We start from the raw sequence: 15,791 nt of genomic DNA, 5'->3' as shown, positions 1-15,791 counted from the left end.
TTTGCTATTCTTGTTTTAAATTTGTGCCCTCTAACATCACCCTCTAACTTCTAGTTTTCCCCTTCCTACCTGTGTGTCTGAGCCTTTTAAAGGTGCACTTACTGACAGGACTCCCACGGCAAATTGCTACGTTATATAGATGGATATACGGCTGAATAAACACTTAAAAGGCAAATGCCATGCAGTACAAGGATGACAATATTTAAACTGTTGTTCCTCTACCAATGTACTAATTTGTCAACCTGTAGTATCATTCTCTAGTTTTTAAGTAAGACTGAAAAAGAACTTTTCAATATGTATTACCCCCCTTCCAAAAAGTGTAACGTAGCCTATTTAAAACATAAGGTAAAATATCCTGATAGGATTCCACTTACTGTATACCTCCATCCTGATTATTCAAACCTGTTTCAATTCTCCATGCATAATAAAAACAAAACAAAAGAGAGGAGATTGTTGGAATAGATTATATTTCTAAGCATCAATTTCAGGAAGTACCACTTACTTTCTACACCATTTTCCCTTTGCTATTCTAACTCTCCTGTCCTCAAAGACAAATTCAAGAGTTGGGTTGTCTGAAGTCAGCAAGACAATTCAAATGCTCAGGTTTACATGCAGAGAGATGTCTCACAATATGATGGTCAAAGCAGAGCTTCTGAAACGTAATCTTTTCTACTGACACAAAGGAAGCTAGTCTCTAATGGAAAAAGATACTTTCAGAAACTGCCTGTCTGGAAAGGAACAAGTTCTATAATGATACAGCAGCTCACTTTAGGTCTTATGACTCACAAAAGGAAGTTAAGCATTAGCACTTTTCCAAAACCAAAAGACAAACAAGGGGCCAAATTAAATCCAAGTTTGCATTTGTTTGGAAACACAGAACATCAGAATTCTGCAATCAGAGTGCTACGAATTATAAATGCAAGTTGGCAACATAATGTGGAAAAAGTATCTGAAATGAAATATATTCCACCCACAAAATAAGGTAAAAGAAATAAATACCACACACAATATACTGAATTTCTGAAGTTCCCCTTTTCACAGCAAAATTTATTGCTGCTTTCTTAAAATATATATAGCTCAAATATATAGATATAGCTTAAAATATATATACAGCTCAAACCCACACTAATCCACCAAAACTCTGTTGGCTAGTTTCAGCTGAGTACACAAATCTTACCATGTGAAACTCTATCAAGCCAAAGCAGACTAGGAGTTCAATAACCCAGCTTCCAGGCATCCCAGCTATGAAAGCACCACAACCTGTACATCCAGCACAATGTAAATACTGACCCAAAGCATCCAACTGTGTCATCCAGATACCAAAGGAAATCTGTGTCCGTGACCCAATACCATCATAACAAAAAAAAAAATACAAACTGCAGTACACAATGTGAAACAAATACTGTAAAAATTGAATATGCAATTGTGTTTGACCAATCCAGCTATGTGCAGGTGAACACATATCATATCTATCAGTTATGTGTATAACATCACCTCTCATAAAAACCGGGAAGGGGTAGAAAGAGGTGCACAAACTTAATCCAAATAAAGTTTTAAAAGCTATTTTTTTCTACATTACTAGAAAGTGTCTCAGAGGAAACCCTGAAAGCTGAGGGAAGCAAGCATGCAGCTTTTCCACCTGCCACCAACTCAGGTTTCAGCTCACTGGGAAATAAAAGATCTTGGGAAATCTTTTCAACACAGCAGATATGGACAGAAGTTTGTAAATAAAGGGATTTTATTAGAAGCTCCATAAAGCTACCAATTTTAAATAGCAGCTGAAATTTTGACTACCTATTTTTCAGGAAAAGAGAACATTGAGTAACCTCTATACGCTGTGCAAACCAGAGGGCAGAAAGTTGAAGGTGCAGAGATAGCTTTTATGCAGCCTCTTTGCTACACACCCAACTATTCAAATAACACAGGTGCAATTTGAAGTTTGCATATTATTTTAAAAGTATCCAGGCTTTAGCTACCGTTTTGTTTTCAAGCAGTCTTAAGTAATTCCATTTAACTTTCTACAGAAATTACGATTTATCCAAGATGACCAAATCCTTAAAAATGCTGATTTTTATGTAAAACAACAAAGAATTTGATTCAAAAACAGGGCATAAGAGAAAACAATTACAAAAGACTCCAAATTAAACTGAAAAAGAACAAACTTCCCTCTGTCATCACACGTTGCTACCAGCCCACTCACGTTCTAAACAGCCACCACTTTTGTGTGCCATCAAGAAGAATCTTCTCATGTTTAGCATTACCAACCAGGAGACAAATACCCACCCAAACTACCTGGAGCTTTTTGTCCACCTTAACCCAACCACCCAAGAGCAGCTTCACCATGCCTATCCCAAGCACACTCAGAAAAAAACAAAGCAGACATCCCTTGGCACAAGAAAAAGCAACAGGACTTTCACGGTAGCTGGTTCTCGTCAAAAACTAATTTCAGGTAAAGCATTCCTTCTACACCTCTCATGGGAGTGGCCTTGGAAGAAAACATTTTTATAATTAAAACCTGTTTATAATTAAAATCTTGTCATACTTTACAAGTTTACTACTGCCATACTCTTCCCCTCGATACCTCTCCATTTGTTTTTTGTCCCAGAGTCAGGAGTCATTACAGTTGTGAAGGGCTGGTAAAATGCAGAACCGTCCAAGGTCTACTTTTCTGCACTCTTCTGCTACTTTAAAGGAGACACTTAACCTACTGAAGTGATGAAAGCAAAGGGCAAGTAGGCAAGAAGTATGCAGAACTAGCATGAACCTGCCCACCTTTTGTCTCAACGCCTCGCTTTTGCAATTACCTACAGAAAGGAAAGCTGGGCTAGGTCAGAGAAACAACCACAGATTACACAAAACAGAGAAAGATTCTCTTCCACAACATGTTTTAACAGCGTAATTTAGCAAATTCTGCTCAAAATTTATAGTACAGTGAGTGTAATGGTAAAGTAGAATTAATGAAGTGGCTTACTGAGAGCATGAAGGCTCACAGAACAACGTGCTACAACCAACCCGCTTCGGTCAGTACCAGGAAATGATCCTATGATAGAATTGGCAGCCTCTTTTAAAGGGTATTTTTGGGGGGTGGGTTGGGTTGTTGAGCTATTTTTTAGTTTGGTTGTGTTTTGGTTGTTCATTAGTTTTGGGGGCTTTTTTAATCTATGTATTTTCATTCCTTGTTCATGGCAGAACAAGGAAGCACCGTGAAAGATGGCATGTGGAGACAGGATCTGACTCCATATTAATACAGAAATACTGTACATGGGCAATCTTTAAATCAAAACAGATTGCATACTCAGAAAGCCTACCCAGCATGTAAGACCTCTATTACCATAATTTTATTCCCTAGAAACAGTTAAATTTAAAAGTTTACTCAATCTCTTGTTTTTGTAGTAGCCCTGGATACCTAACAGAGTAACCAAGATGTTTTCAACATTTGTAATTTCAGTGACCCAGAAAAAAACCAACCTAAACCAAAAGCACCCAGCTCTTACCACACATTCAAATGTACAGACAAAAACTGGAATAAGGAATTTATTTTTAACATGAGAACAGCTAGGGAATCACTAATATCATTAAAACCATTACTGATGGCACACCATAATTCCATTTATATTGGGGGTGCGTGGCATATTTATTCCACTTCAGTTCAAACCAACTTCAATATTTTACCAGCTTCAACGAATTACTTAAACTGTTTTCTACGTCAGAACCTCCACTTCAAAAGACTACTTTTCCATATTTGCAGCCTACACTGCTGTTCAATCTAGTTTTATGAATCTAGTATTCCTGAACAAATCCACATCTCCCTCCCAATTAAGGGGGAAAACTAGATGCCTACAGAAAAAGCATCTATAAAAAAAAAAAAAAGAAAAAAAAAAAAGAGGCAACTGAAAACAAAGCTAACAAAAGTCAGAGGATACTACTGGGGACCAAGAGAAATGAACTTGAGGAAAGAAGGAAGCCCAGAAAGTAAAAAGAAAAACATTATCCCACTTTTTCCCCAAAGTCTCCCAAAAAATTTCTAGAGAAAGAACATAGCCTTCAAGAGCTTCACACGGGTAACCAGGGAAAACACCACAGCAAAAGCTAAACAAAACCCTAAGAAAACAACAAAAACCCTTCCAAAAACCCAAACCAGAACAGCAGAGAAAAAAAATTGCAAGACATCTCTGGAAACAAAACCATAGCAGTAATTTTTTACCCCAGCTGAGCCTGGCTCAGAAAAGGCAGGACTAGACCCAGTGTAAATCTAAAGACAAGAGAAGTTGTTATCATCTTTAATGGCGTTAGTCAATAGAAACCGCTATCAACGCCCAGCAGCATGATGGCCTGGTTGGAGACACCTGCATGCTGCCAAGGACATCCTTGGGCACAGCGAGAAGCACGAACACCTTCATCCCACCATGTTCAGAACAAGATGGGGTCACTGGTTCTGAGAATCTCCTGAAATCAGTCAACACCTGTATTCATGTACAGTTCAACTGCACTATGCCAAAATGTGCACCGGGCTGGCACTGTAACACATGCCTCTGGAGTAGGATCTGCAGTGGACCACATTTCATAACACCACGTGACTGCAGTTTGAAGAATTCTCTTGGATCATGTAAACAGAAGCTACAACACAGACACATCAAAATAAAATTGCCTCATCTTTTTTTTTTTTTTTAAATTGTTCTTACTAAACTCAAAGACAGAGAAACACACATCTGATTTTGTCACTCACACTCCTTAGATTAATCTACCTGCCTCCTGTGACAACTTGTGTTCTGTAACAGCTGGTCACTGGTTCTTGTAAGTCTGAAAGCCAAAGTTCCTGCTATGACAAAATTTACACATCAAGCTGAGCCAGACCTCAGCTTCATGAGCAGCTGCTACAAAGATCTGGCAAAGAAGAACAACAACCCAGATGTGGCACATATTCTGGCACTATTTCTTATCCTCTCAGGTATAAAAACAGGTCCTGTATGCCACAGCACAATGCAAGTCATGAAAAGCACAATAGTTATGTTCTTCAAGGATGTTTGCTTAAATACTATTCCAGAACTCTCATTCTGTAGATGCCTCAGTAAAAAAGATGGTACAACTGTTTTAAAGATTACTCTTAAGATTATTTTCAAAACCTGTCAGCCAGAACTCTCCTTCTGAAACAATGTTCCAAATTATAAATAAACAAAACATTCTCAACCAAAATATTTGCCCCACTTTCTTCAACACTAAGCCCAGCTTCTCTTTTCTCTCCAACATACAAACTAAATTGTGAAGTCATGAATGTCTCTTAAAAGAAGCCTTCCTATCAATCTGAAACTCATTCTAGTTTGCAATTCAGTACACTATTGAATAGCATTATGCACACATATGCAATATGCTCCTAGCATTGAAATGACTCTCAAACCCAGACTAACTCCCGAAAAGGCGGTATGTAAAAGATGGGAACATTTTCCAAAGATACCAATTAACGTGCTAGCCTTCACAGCAAGACATCAGGGGAGCAAAAAACCCAAGTAAGTGCAAGCACAAGACAAATAACACACACAAAAGAAAACCTGCCATGTTTATGAAAGAAAAATCAATCTCTACTACAAATTACACAGCTTTCAACAACATGACTTGTCAACTGCTTTTAGCCTAAACTTACGTTCCTAAATTCATTTATCACACTTACTCAAATAGACGTAAGAATTCTCAGTCTCATCATCCTAGAAATCCCTTCATTTGTATTTACTAGCCTGGAAAGTTCTCAAAGTCAAACCACTCTGCCCCTTAAGATAGACACTGTCTTGGATATCCATGTAACCAGGAACTTGTGCAAATTTTTAACCTGGTAACAAACAAAAAAAACAACAGCTCTCCACATGTAGGAGGCTGTTTGGTGGACAAAGTGCTGGAAGTTATTTTGATCTCTCTATACATTTAAAATTAACAGCTAAAAATTTATAAAACTTGCCTGCACCAAGCGCACAGACACCTGGAGAAAAGCCACACTGACTCCAAATGTACTTCAAATTCTTTAGCTTCAAAGCCGTCACAGTGGTTAACAACTTTGTAAGTTGTTCTGCTCCTCTTTCAGTAACAGCACTTCACCAACACTTTACAGTGTTGATCTTCTACAGAATGTCTTAAGATGAAGCGCTCTTCTGGAAGTTTGAGAAGCAACGGTATGTTTGAAGCCATCCAAGAATTCAGACTGCAGGTAACGGTGTTGGACAGAGCAGCATTGTGGCTACCCCAGAGTCCAAGGGAGAGTCCCACAACAGTCCCCTTCCACTCCCCATTCATCTGAAGCTGCAGTTCCACGTGCAATTGTTTTGCCTCTCCTACAGAAAATTATACTTGCCATTCCTTCCTCTCTTCCCACCACCATTCCTACAGCAAACAACTCTGTGTAACTATGAGAACTGAATCAGGAACTTGTATTCCCAAAAATAAGCTCTGACAAAGCAGAAAGTTTCTCTGCACCTGACTTTCCAATTTGGATTCACAGCACAAATGGTTACATTAACACAACATAAAGTGGAAGAATAGGAGATTTTTTCCATAGGTTTTTATCCCTTAAACTAAGTTTAGTTCAGCTATATATTGAACTACAGCTTCACTGGTCTGTAGTACATGTTGCTGCCTTCAGGACAATTTAAGCCGGGTTTTGTTTTCTGTTGTCCCTGTAATTAGGTACCACTTCTTCCAGACACCGAGCTTGCACAATTATTATCAGCACTCTGACATCACAGAACTGCTTTATGGTTCTTCAGTGTTAACAAGACACCCGCTTGCAAATAATTATTTAGATTATTCAATCACACTTTTCTAAAATACCATTTAAAAAAAAGTATTTATTTTACTTATTTTTGTCAACTGTTTTCGCCTTGATATCTGTTGGATTACTCCTGGAAGTTGACCTAGCCAGAAGCTTCTTTCCTATGCTCACCATCTGTTAACTACTTCTTACAAAGATGTTTCTCGTTTGGCACATTTTAAAGACAATTATTGCAGTCATTTAATGAGCATACAATTATCTCAGGAAAAATTATATTCTTAAATTGTAACAAGCATTACAACAGCAAGTACTTTGTTTTAAAGAGGAAACAGATACAGAGAATTGGACAGACTAATCATTTGACAAGTGATGAAGGTTCAGAAAGACTTAAGAAAAGCATTAGTGATAGCAAAAAAAGATTCAAAAGAAGAATGATGACATAGTTTAACTCTACTCAGGGATGGTAATTACTAACAAACCCATAAAGTCTTTAAAACTGTAAAGCAGATACTCTGGTTCGTTATCTCCAAAGTCCGGCAATTTTTGTCTTTCCCTTGCTATACAGCGTTTTGGAAAGAAAAGCCAGGCAAAGAAAAACAAGGCAAATGAAAAATGGATTTAAAAAATGATAGCAAGCATTCATCAGTAAATGTGTTACAATCTAATCTCACAAACACGGACTTCCTTTCCCCAATCTATGTAATTTGTCATTCTAAAACGAAATAAAATGCTTATATAAAAAAAACTTAGGCACGATATATACAAAAGGAAATGCTTCATACACATTCAACTATAAACAAACCTATCAAAACACTGCTATCTTCAGTGATGAATATATCATTGGCAAAAAGCCACAGATTAGTAATGAAAACATATTATATACAGCTATAGCTTAAAAGACTTTGTTCATTCCAGGAACTGCACGATGCAAGCTCAGAGACATGGCCCTACTCCACTTGTGAACTCTGCATTTGACACAGCTTCACCCCTTTCACTCATCACTCTCTATGTGGGCCTTTCTGAAAACAGCAGAAAGCAAGCAAAAAAGCTGGAAAATATGGTATGAAGAAGGTCAGGGGAGGGATTACTTTCATTACTTGTACATGCATGATAAACCTGTTAGGTGCTGGGAGATGACAACTGAATTCTGCTGCCTCACTGTGGTAGAGGATTTATTATGCTCCTATAAGGAAGGTGAAAACGCTTCTCTAAGCACAGAGAGGTAGATCCAGAATGTACAACTCCCAGAAATGTTTAAAAGGAAAGTTCAAAGATTTGCATTAGTATGACGGTGTCACCCATAAAACTACCTATAATTAAAGGAACAAGAAAAACATCCATCCAGTGGGTATGCTTGAATAGGAGCTATACTAGCACTATTAAGCATTGTAGGAAAAGGAACTGGGTTTTAGGGCTCTCTCGGTTTGGGGGTTGTTTTTTTGGGGTGTCATTTTCACATTTCAAGATTACAAGATATGATTTTTAATCAACACCCCCTCCTCCCCCCCAAACACTTACTGGCACATATGTATAGATTTCACTTTGCAGATGATGTGAAATTGGGCAAACTGAGATACCTATTTTATTATGCCCAGCCCACTGAAAACTAGCCAAGAAAACACCTTTCACCTCTGTGTTAGCATCTGCCAACACAGAGGTGAAAGGCCTGTGACTATTGAGGGCATGCATCTTAGCAGCACATAAGCCTGGACTCTGATCAGCTCAAACTCAGTTCCATCTCTGATGATATGCTCATATGTGAGGTCATACCATTCCGGCATATACAGGTGTCCCAGGATACACCAACCAACCAATCATCTACCATGTTCAGACCTTCTTTGCCAAACTTTCAACCAGGGCAAGACAAACGTCTCCAGAACCAGTGTGTCATCTGTTGCTATAAAACAAGTGGTAGGAAAGCTTGCACTCACATGTATAAAGGCACCTGCATGTTTCAAGTCTGTTTTTACAAACAACAACAAAAAAATCCAAACCCAACTTAAATGTGAGACACTGAAATCCATGAATATACTTATCTATCCAGTTAGGTGTCAAACTCTTAGTCACAAACGGGAAAAAAGGTTCACCTCATTTAAGAGCTAAGACTATGAACTTGTCCTGTAGCACTTAAGACTAATGGAATATTATTTTCCAGTTTAGTCTCAATTTTTCTGCTTTCATGAATGTAGCCAGAAGAGATTAAATGCTTATTACTCAATAGCATATCCAATGAGACGGTTGTAAACTTCTCTCTGGACAGCTTATGCTTCAGACTGTATTTCTAACTTCCTTTTTCTTCTAAATGTGCAGAACTGAATGTTGACGCCCTTACGTTTGTGGAACTTGTTCAACTTTATGAAAAAGCAAATACACTATTTAGGTTTAGCAAACTCTAGACAGTTTTAAGTGGAGTTAAAGAGATAAGTGTTACATTACTCAAAATAGACTACATGAATCTTCAGTGCATTTCTTGACTTTATTCTCTAGCTCTGATGAAAAATGCATGATATAAAATTGAGAGGCACAATTTATTTACAATTATAATCTAATTACAGCCGACAGAGAAAGTAAAACAGCAGCAAAAGGCATTCTAGATTGTTTTTAATTCTGCAACATTATTACAAGGAACAGATTGTATTAATTTTTAAATTAATTTCTATCAAAAGAATAGCTGTACAAGTAAAAATGTGATGAGCATGCTTGCTTTCAAATAATGAAACAAGTACTTAATGTTCTTTCTTAATTTTAAATAACCTCCGCATAACTACAGTTAAGGATCTTGTGTTGTCTAATGTAGGGTTCATTCCTACAGCTACAGTTCATTAACTATTTAATAAAGTTTTCCTTTGTGAAAAAGATCTCAGTCATTACCAAACTAAACCTGATGAAAATAACATAATATACCAGAAATTGTTTCCTTAAAAGCCAGTATGAAAAAATTGTCTGGTTAAAAACCAAACATTTGACCTTAACTATTACTTGAAGTTAACAAAATCCCTTCCCACCTAACTCCTAGCCTAAAGAAACCAATCTCAGGAAAACCAATATTCCCTTGCCATCCCTTACTCTACCTTTTTCCCCTCTAGTTAAACTACTCTCAGTTGTAAAAGGCTCAGACAGAACAAACCCATCTTCAACTTAAAATTCTAAAAGCAGTAAGTGAGTAAGAATTAGCACTAAACCCCCCCTCTTATAATTGTAATCAGACAAAAGACAGATCTGAAACACTCGTAATAGAAAATTATGGCAGTTACTGTTCATGTATCACATGCATTACTGATGTGAAGAGGCTTCCACACTGTGTGCTTGTCACCCCCCCATCGATACCTTCCTCCTCACTGTAGTTTGATGGCTACTGCACTTCACAACTAGTTTCTGAAGGAAACATTAAGTAAGTGTCCAATTAGATAAACTCAATGTCAGAAACTATTTCATACAATTTACTGCATACCCCCAAATAATGAAACCCCAACCAAGCAGTTTTATAACTGTTTGAAAGTTTAAACACTGCAAAGTTTGTTTTCCCACCACAATTAAACACAAAACCAAGCCCCCAAAAAACCCTTCAACATCCTCCCCAGGTCTCAGAACTTTCCTTCTACTCCTAGTACAAACCAAACCACTAAAACTCGTGTCAGCAAGATCAAATTCAAGTCTTAGAAGGTTCTGATACAGGCAACAAAGTCAATGCACCACAAAGTTTTATTAGACCTATTTTGTCCACCTGGCTTGTATCCCACTCACTCCTCACAACCCATGCTAACCCCTGGATTTCTCACCACACTCACTTCTGGCATCCACTTCCTCTTCACCCCAGGCATGCTCATGGGAGCCCAGGAGCCTCAACACTAGTGTTTGCAAGGCTGGGTTCTGCCTCCTGGCAAAGAACTCGGGTCCTGCTCCCCTTGCAGCACTGTTCACAGTGTCATAACGGGGATCACGTTTCACTAGTAGCTACTATACAGTGTGTCTTTAGGTTAGAGAGAACCAACAACAGTACCTACTTTGGCTGTACCCCCTGCTTCCCCCTTATGAACAATAAATGTTTACCAAAACCAACATAATGCATCTACTCTACTGCATCATCCAGTTACTCAAGCTTATCTCAGACAGACAGCTGTATACACCTTCTATTAAATACAACTTTATCAAAAAAAAAGTTTCATTAGTAGGAATTGAAAATTACAAGCTCCCTAAACATAAGCAGAAGTTGTGATGGAGAAGCTATCTACTGAACCAAGACCACCGGTTAAATGTGTTAAATACTCATCTCTACACCAATGACCTAAAATTAAAGGGGGGAAAAGTGTTACATGGCCTCCTTCACAGGCCTTTGTTCTGCAAGCCCTCAGTAATTAAGGTCCTTTCCAATAGTTATCTTGCCCCATAAGACAACACTCTGTATATATGCTTTGGTAGCAAGAATAGAGAGAATTAATACAGTTACTACAGCCTCTTTACTGCTGTCTGCTGGAACATACCTGATGTTGAGTCGTCTCTGTTTTGAAATGCACAGATTAAAAATTAGAAAATATTTTGTCTCCTTTCCCAAATACAAGCTAAATTCCTACTAGAATTTAAAACAGGAGTTCAAACTAAGAATTCCTATTTTCAATGTTCACATGTATGTGGATTTCAAGTCATGCAATTTTGGAAAACCTAAATAACCAGCAATGGCAGCTAGATACGTGCATTTATCATACAGAAATCACACCTCCTTTGGCCAAACCACCATATTGCAGAAGTTTCAGTCATTCCTGTCAAATCCAACTAGAGCTGGAAGCTACAAGGTGTTGCCAAACTCTGATAAAATTAAGGTATTAACTCATTGGTATCACTGATACCACACTTCCACTCTTCAAGCATTAACAAGGAAAGCCACTAACCTCCAAAACCACAGCAAAAGCTTTAAAGATTGATAAATTTCAAATCTGAAAAAAAGTTTGTGGTTATCAAGTCTCTCCTGTATTCACGTTCATTTGATTTAGGAATTTTTTCAGATCAAAAAACTGCAAGGAACTCATACAGAGAGGTCTCTAATAGCTGTAATGAGAACATGACTTTTCTGGTTACAGTGCTATATAACTTTCCTTGGCCCGTTTTGTTTGGTTTTGAAAACCTCAGCTACTGTGGTAAGAGTCCAAAGCAATCCAGAAGCACCAGTCTACACTTCCATTTATTGACACACTCTTCCTGTAACAGATGATGAGATAAGACTACAATAAAGTTCAGCATTAAAAAAGCAGACTCCAAAAAAAGCAGTATCTCAAAACTATTTGAAAATTCAGTACATTATGCTATAAGCAACAGTGGTAAAAAACAGGCTAAAAAAAAAAAATCAAACGATTGTTTTCCTGAACCCTTTAATGCCCACACAACTTTAATTTCTGTCCTATAATTTGAAAAAGTGCTGTCTACAAAGGTCATTTTTCTTGTATACCATTAAAAAAGTACATTGTATTTCTGCTATCTTGTCCTCCATGCAGAAGAGCTTTGATACTTGCAGTAGATGTGCCTGTTATGCTCAAACAACTGCGGAAGTTTTTGTTTTAGCCAAAAGTAACGAAATCAAACACAGGCATAACCTTTTATATGCTTCCTATTATTACTAAGCACATCAAAACAACAACAAAAATTTGCTCATTTTTAGTCAATGAGCACAAGCACAAAGATACCAAGCAAAAGGCTGACTAACAACAAAACCACTGCAGTTCCTGCAGGAAATCAGCCTTTTTAGAGCTCTTACCAATCTTTTGTACTTTAAAAGACAGTAAGTCATTATATTTGCACCAAAATCATAAACCAACCAATTTTCTCTGCTGCACTTAGGAAACATAAGAAGGACCAGTATCATTTTCTCTGAAAATATTTCAGGTCCTATAAATCTCATTTTCTCTGAGAGTAAGATAACAACTGGACAAAGCAAGGTCTATATAAACAGGTTGCTGTGGTTCTTTTTCTTTTCTTCCTAAACTAGCAGCTTCTTAGACTTCTTCAGGGTCAACAGCTCAGAGACCTCAGTAACCATGCTTCAGCACAAGTATCAATCACTGTTATTAATTTCACAAGATCAACCACGAACAGCTCAACCCCTGCCCCCAAATCCCTACATACCTGTCCTTGTAAGGTTACACGACTTCTATCATGCAGATGCTGATTAGAAACTGAAGAATGCCAAGGATGGACCTGACTTTGAGGCTGGGCCCGAACAATATCGGATGATGGTGGAGTTATATGGTGTTCAAGGTCATGCTCTAAAACATGGCTTGTGCTATCCTGAACAAATGCAGAATCATCAAACTGTGGCAAAAGGTCTTCCTGAAGAAGGTCATCCGGGTCAAGTCCTGTAAATGGTTCATTATGAGTGTCAACTTGATGAAGTAAGTTATCATCTAAAGATGTAAAACCGTTGCTTTCAATTGGGTCAGTGAAATGGCTTATCTGAGAAGCAGAACCAGCAGAAGCTGGAAAATTAATATTCACAGGAGAGAGTTTTGAACTACTAAAGTTGCCCTGAGGATGCGCAGAATGCAACATTTGAAAACTATTTGAATTCAAAGGTGTATTAGGATTCAACATGTGCTCCGTTGTTTCTTGCTTGGTCCCTGTTTGAGATGAAAAGGCATCGCTTCCAGTGAAGTCAGAGATAGAGTGTGTCTGCTGGCTAGTAGAAAGAGCTGTTGTAGACTGAAGAAGGCTGGTAGGAGAAATGTGGTTATTAGAGTAAGAATATGGAGATGAAAATTGTTGGCTATTATTGACAGAACATGGAGTAATAGTTGGGGACTGTCCATCAAAATTTCCTTCTTGATTCCCACAAAAATGTATTGAAGCACTTGCAGTTTGAGAAAACTGTTGAACAGAGAGAGACTGCTGTGAAGTTGACGGATTAGAAACTGGAGGTGGGTGGTTAACACTGACTCTGTGAGAAGTAGATACGTTAACTTCCATGAAGTCTTTTGGCTGACTCAGAGCATCTTGCCCCGTGTTGTTTCTGCTCTGTTGCGACCCTAGAGAGGCACACTGATGCTGCGGTTCACTAGCCTGAAATAAGGCAAAGTCATGGTGTGCTACAAAGCTTTTGTTTTGCTGCATAGACTGAGAATGTCCTTGGTGAAAGGGTGATCCGTTTTGATTCGAAACAGTTGTGGCAGTTTGATGACCCCACATTGGACTACCATCAGCCACATCTGGAAACATCCCATTAGACTGGTTTTGCGGATGAATTGGTGAACAATTGAATTGAGAGTGTGGTGATAGGACGTTGTCAGCTGAGCTATTAAAAGACTGATTTACTGAGTGAAGTTTCAGTGAATCATACTGATTCAGCTGATCAAACTCACTCATCTTTTGTTGATTTTGAGCATCTTGCACATGGTTCAATGAGTCTATGTGCAAAGGTTCAAATTCTGCACCCAAATTTAATTCATCAACAAGTGAAACAGGTCCAGGTTGAACAAAGGCATCATCTGACAAACCTTCTAAGGTCTCACTAAAAAGATTGGCATCATCAAAAAAATCCATCATAGGATCAGTCATTTTGATAGGTCTGTACTGCTTTTCCTCTCAACTCCAAGTGGAGTCAATTTCAGCTCTTTGCAGTGAACAGAAACAAATGACATCCAGTGGTCACCACCTTGTCCAAAGCATGTCAACATCCATTACTGCTTCTGATGAAACATTTGTCTTAAAGTGTTAAAGCATCCTATGGGAAGAAAAAAAAAAAAAAAAGAGAGAAAAAATTAGTTTTGTGACTCTCCTCATCACTCCTTCCCCTCCCCAATACAGTCATAGAATTTCGGTATTTTCTTTAGGATTTTATAGTTTAGCTAAACCACAAATCAATTAAGTTATTCCTGCTTATACTCCATGCCCTGTGCAGCAGTTATGAATTTTGTCTTACATATTTAAAGCAATATTTAATATTCTAAATGTAATCCTTTTTATTCCAAGAATTTTGCTCTACTACCTAAACACAATTTTAGATTCGCCCTTGCTATTTTCATTAAAATTACCAAACTCTAACAGAATTGTGTTTTTCACAGAACTAACATTTGTTTGTAAAAAAAAATTAATCACGAAACACAAAACATTCACAATAATCCTGTATGCTTAACCAAGAAATTTGAGAGGTAACAAACTATATTCAAGTCAAAGCTTCTCTAACTTGAGTAGGAAAGGCTGAGATAGTGTTTCTTCTATTTAGGTTGCGTTAAGTAGGATTCTGAAGAACTCTATTTTATCTCACTTAAGACAGACATAAACCTTTTTTTAAAGGAAAGTCAAGAGGATGAATACAGTGGTACAAAGACAAACACAAGAAAAGAACTAACTCTGCATCAATAACAGAGTTTACACACTTTGCCAAATTTGAAATACAAGTTGTTTTTCTTTTTTATTTATTCATGGTATCACTGAGCAATCACCAAGGAATTTGAGTTTGCAATCAGGGATTTCAGGCAAGGGGAGCTGAGAAGAACAGTTAGTTTAACTTCAGCCTAAAAACTTGCACATTCATAGTGTAATCAAACAGAATGGGAAATTAATGTAAATGTGCCTCTGCAATAATTTACCTCCCCAGATAACTAATAAACCTCTAGAATAAAGGAGCAATCACTTCAAATGAGGATCTTCATGGAGTAATCATTCCTTTATCCTATCAATACATATATCTATGCTATTAAAAAAACCCCAACAAAACACCAAGAAAAGAGAGGAAAGAAAACAGCTATAGCTTTTAACTCCTGACCCTACTACTGAGCCACACCACCTTGATCTCCTCTTGCATTTCAATTACAATTCTTCATTAATGAATTCTCCCAAGAGTAAGATGTGTATAAGGATGCTCCCAGAAACTGACACCCTGTACATCTGAAATATTCTCTTACAGACAAGGTTCACATTGAACCTATTAAGTACAAAGTAGTCTTTGACAAGCTAACGACAACTTTTTCTGCTTGTACTCCTAGTCCCTGAATGAGACCATACTTAGAATAAAGCCTAAACTAAATCAATAAACCTTGTGGAGGGTTTCAGT

The 15,791-nt window shown here is 37.7% G+C and overlaps 1 protein-coding gene across 3 annotated transcripts in view; it reads right to left on the bottom strand.

The window, feature by feature from the left end:
- The window catches only part of CHD9 (chromodomain helicase DNA binding protein 9), a gene marked incomplete at its 5' end in the record, with an annotated part of 72,752 nt that extends 58,459 nt beyond the window's left edge, over positions 1–14,293 (bottom strand). For all 3 annotated transcript variants that reach the window (XM_084270189.1, XM_084270190.1, XM_084270191.1), the window contains one exon: positions 12,869–14,293. In XM_084270189.1, coding sequence (XP_084126315.1) covers positions 12,869–14,293 — 1,425 coding nt within the window. The remainder of the gene's footprint in view (positions 1–12,868) is intronic.
- Between the last annotated feature and the right edge of the window lie 1,498 nt (positions 14,294–15,791).

Source organism: Gallinula chloropus (genome assembly GCF_964237585.1).
Source record: "Gallinula chloropus genome assembly, chromosome: 13".
Lineage (NCBI taxonomy): Eukaryota > Metazoa > Chordata > Aves > Gruiformes > Rallidae > Gallinula > Gallinula chloropus.
This window is presented reverse-complemented; position numbering and strand designations above follow the sequence as displayed.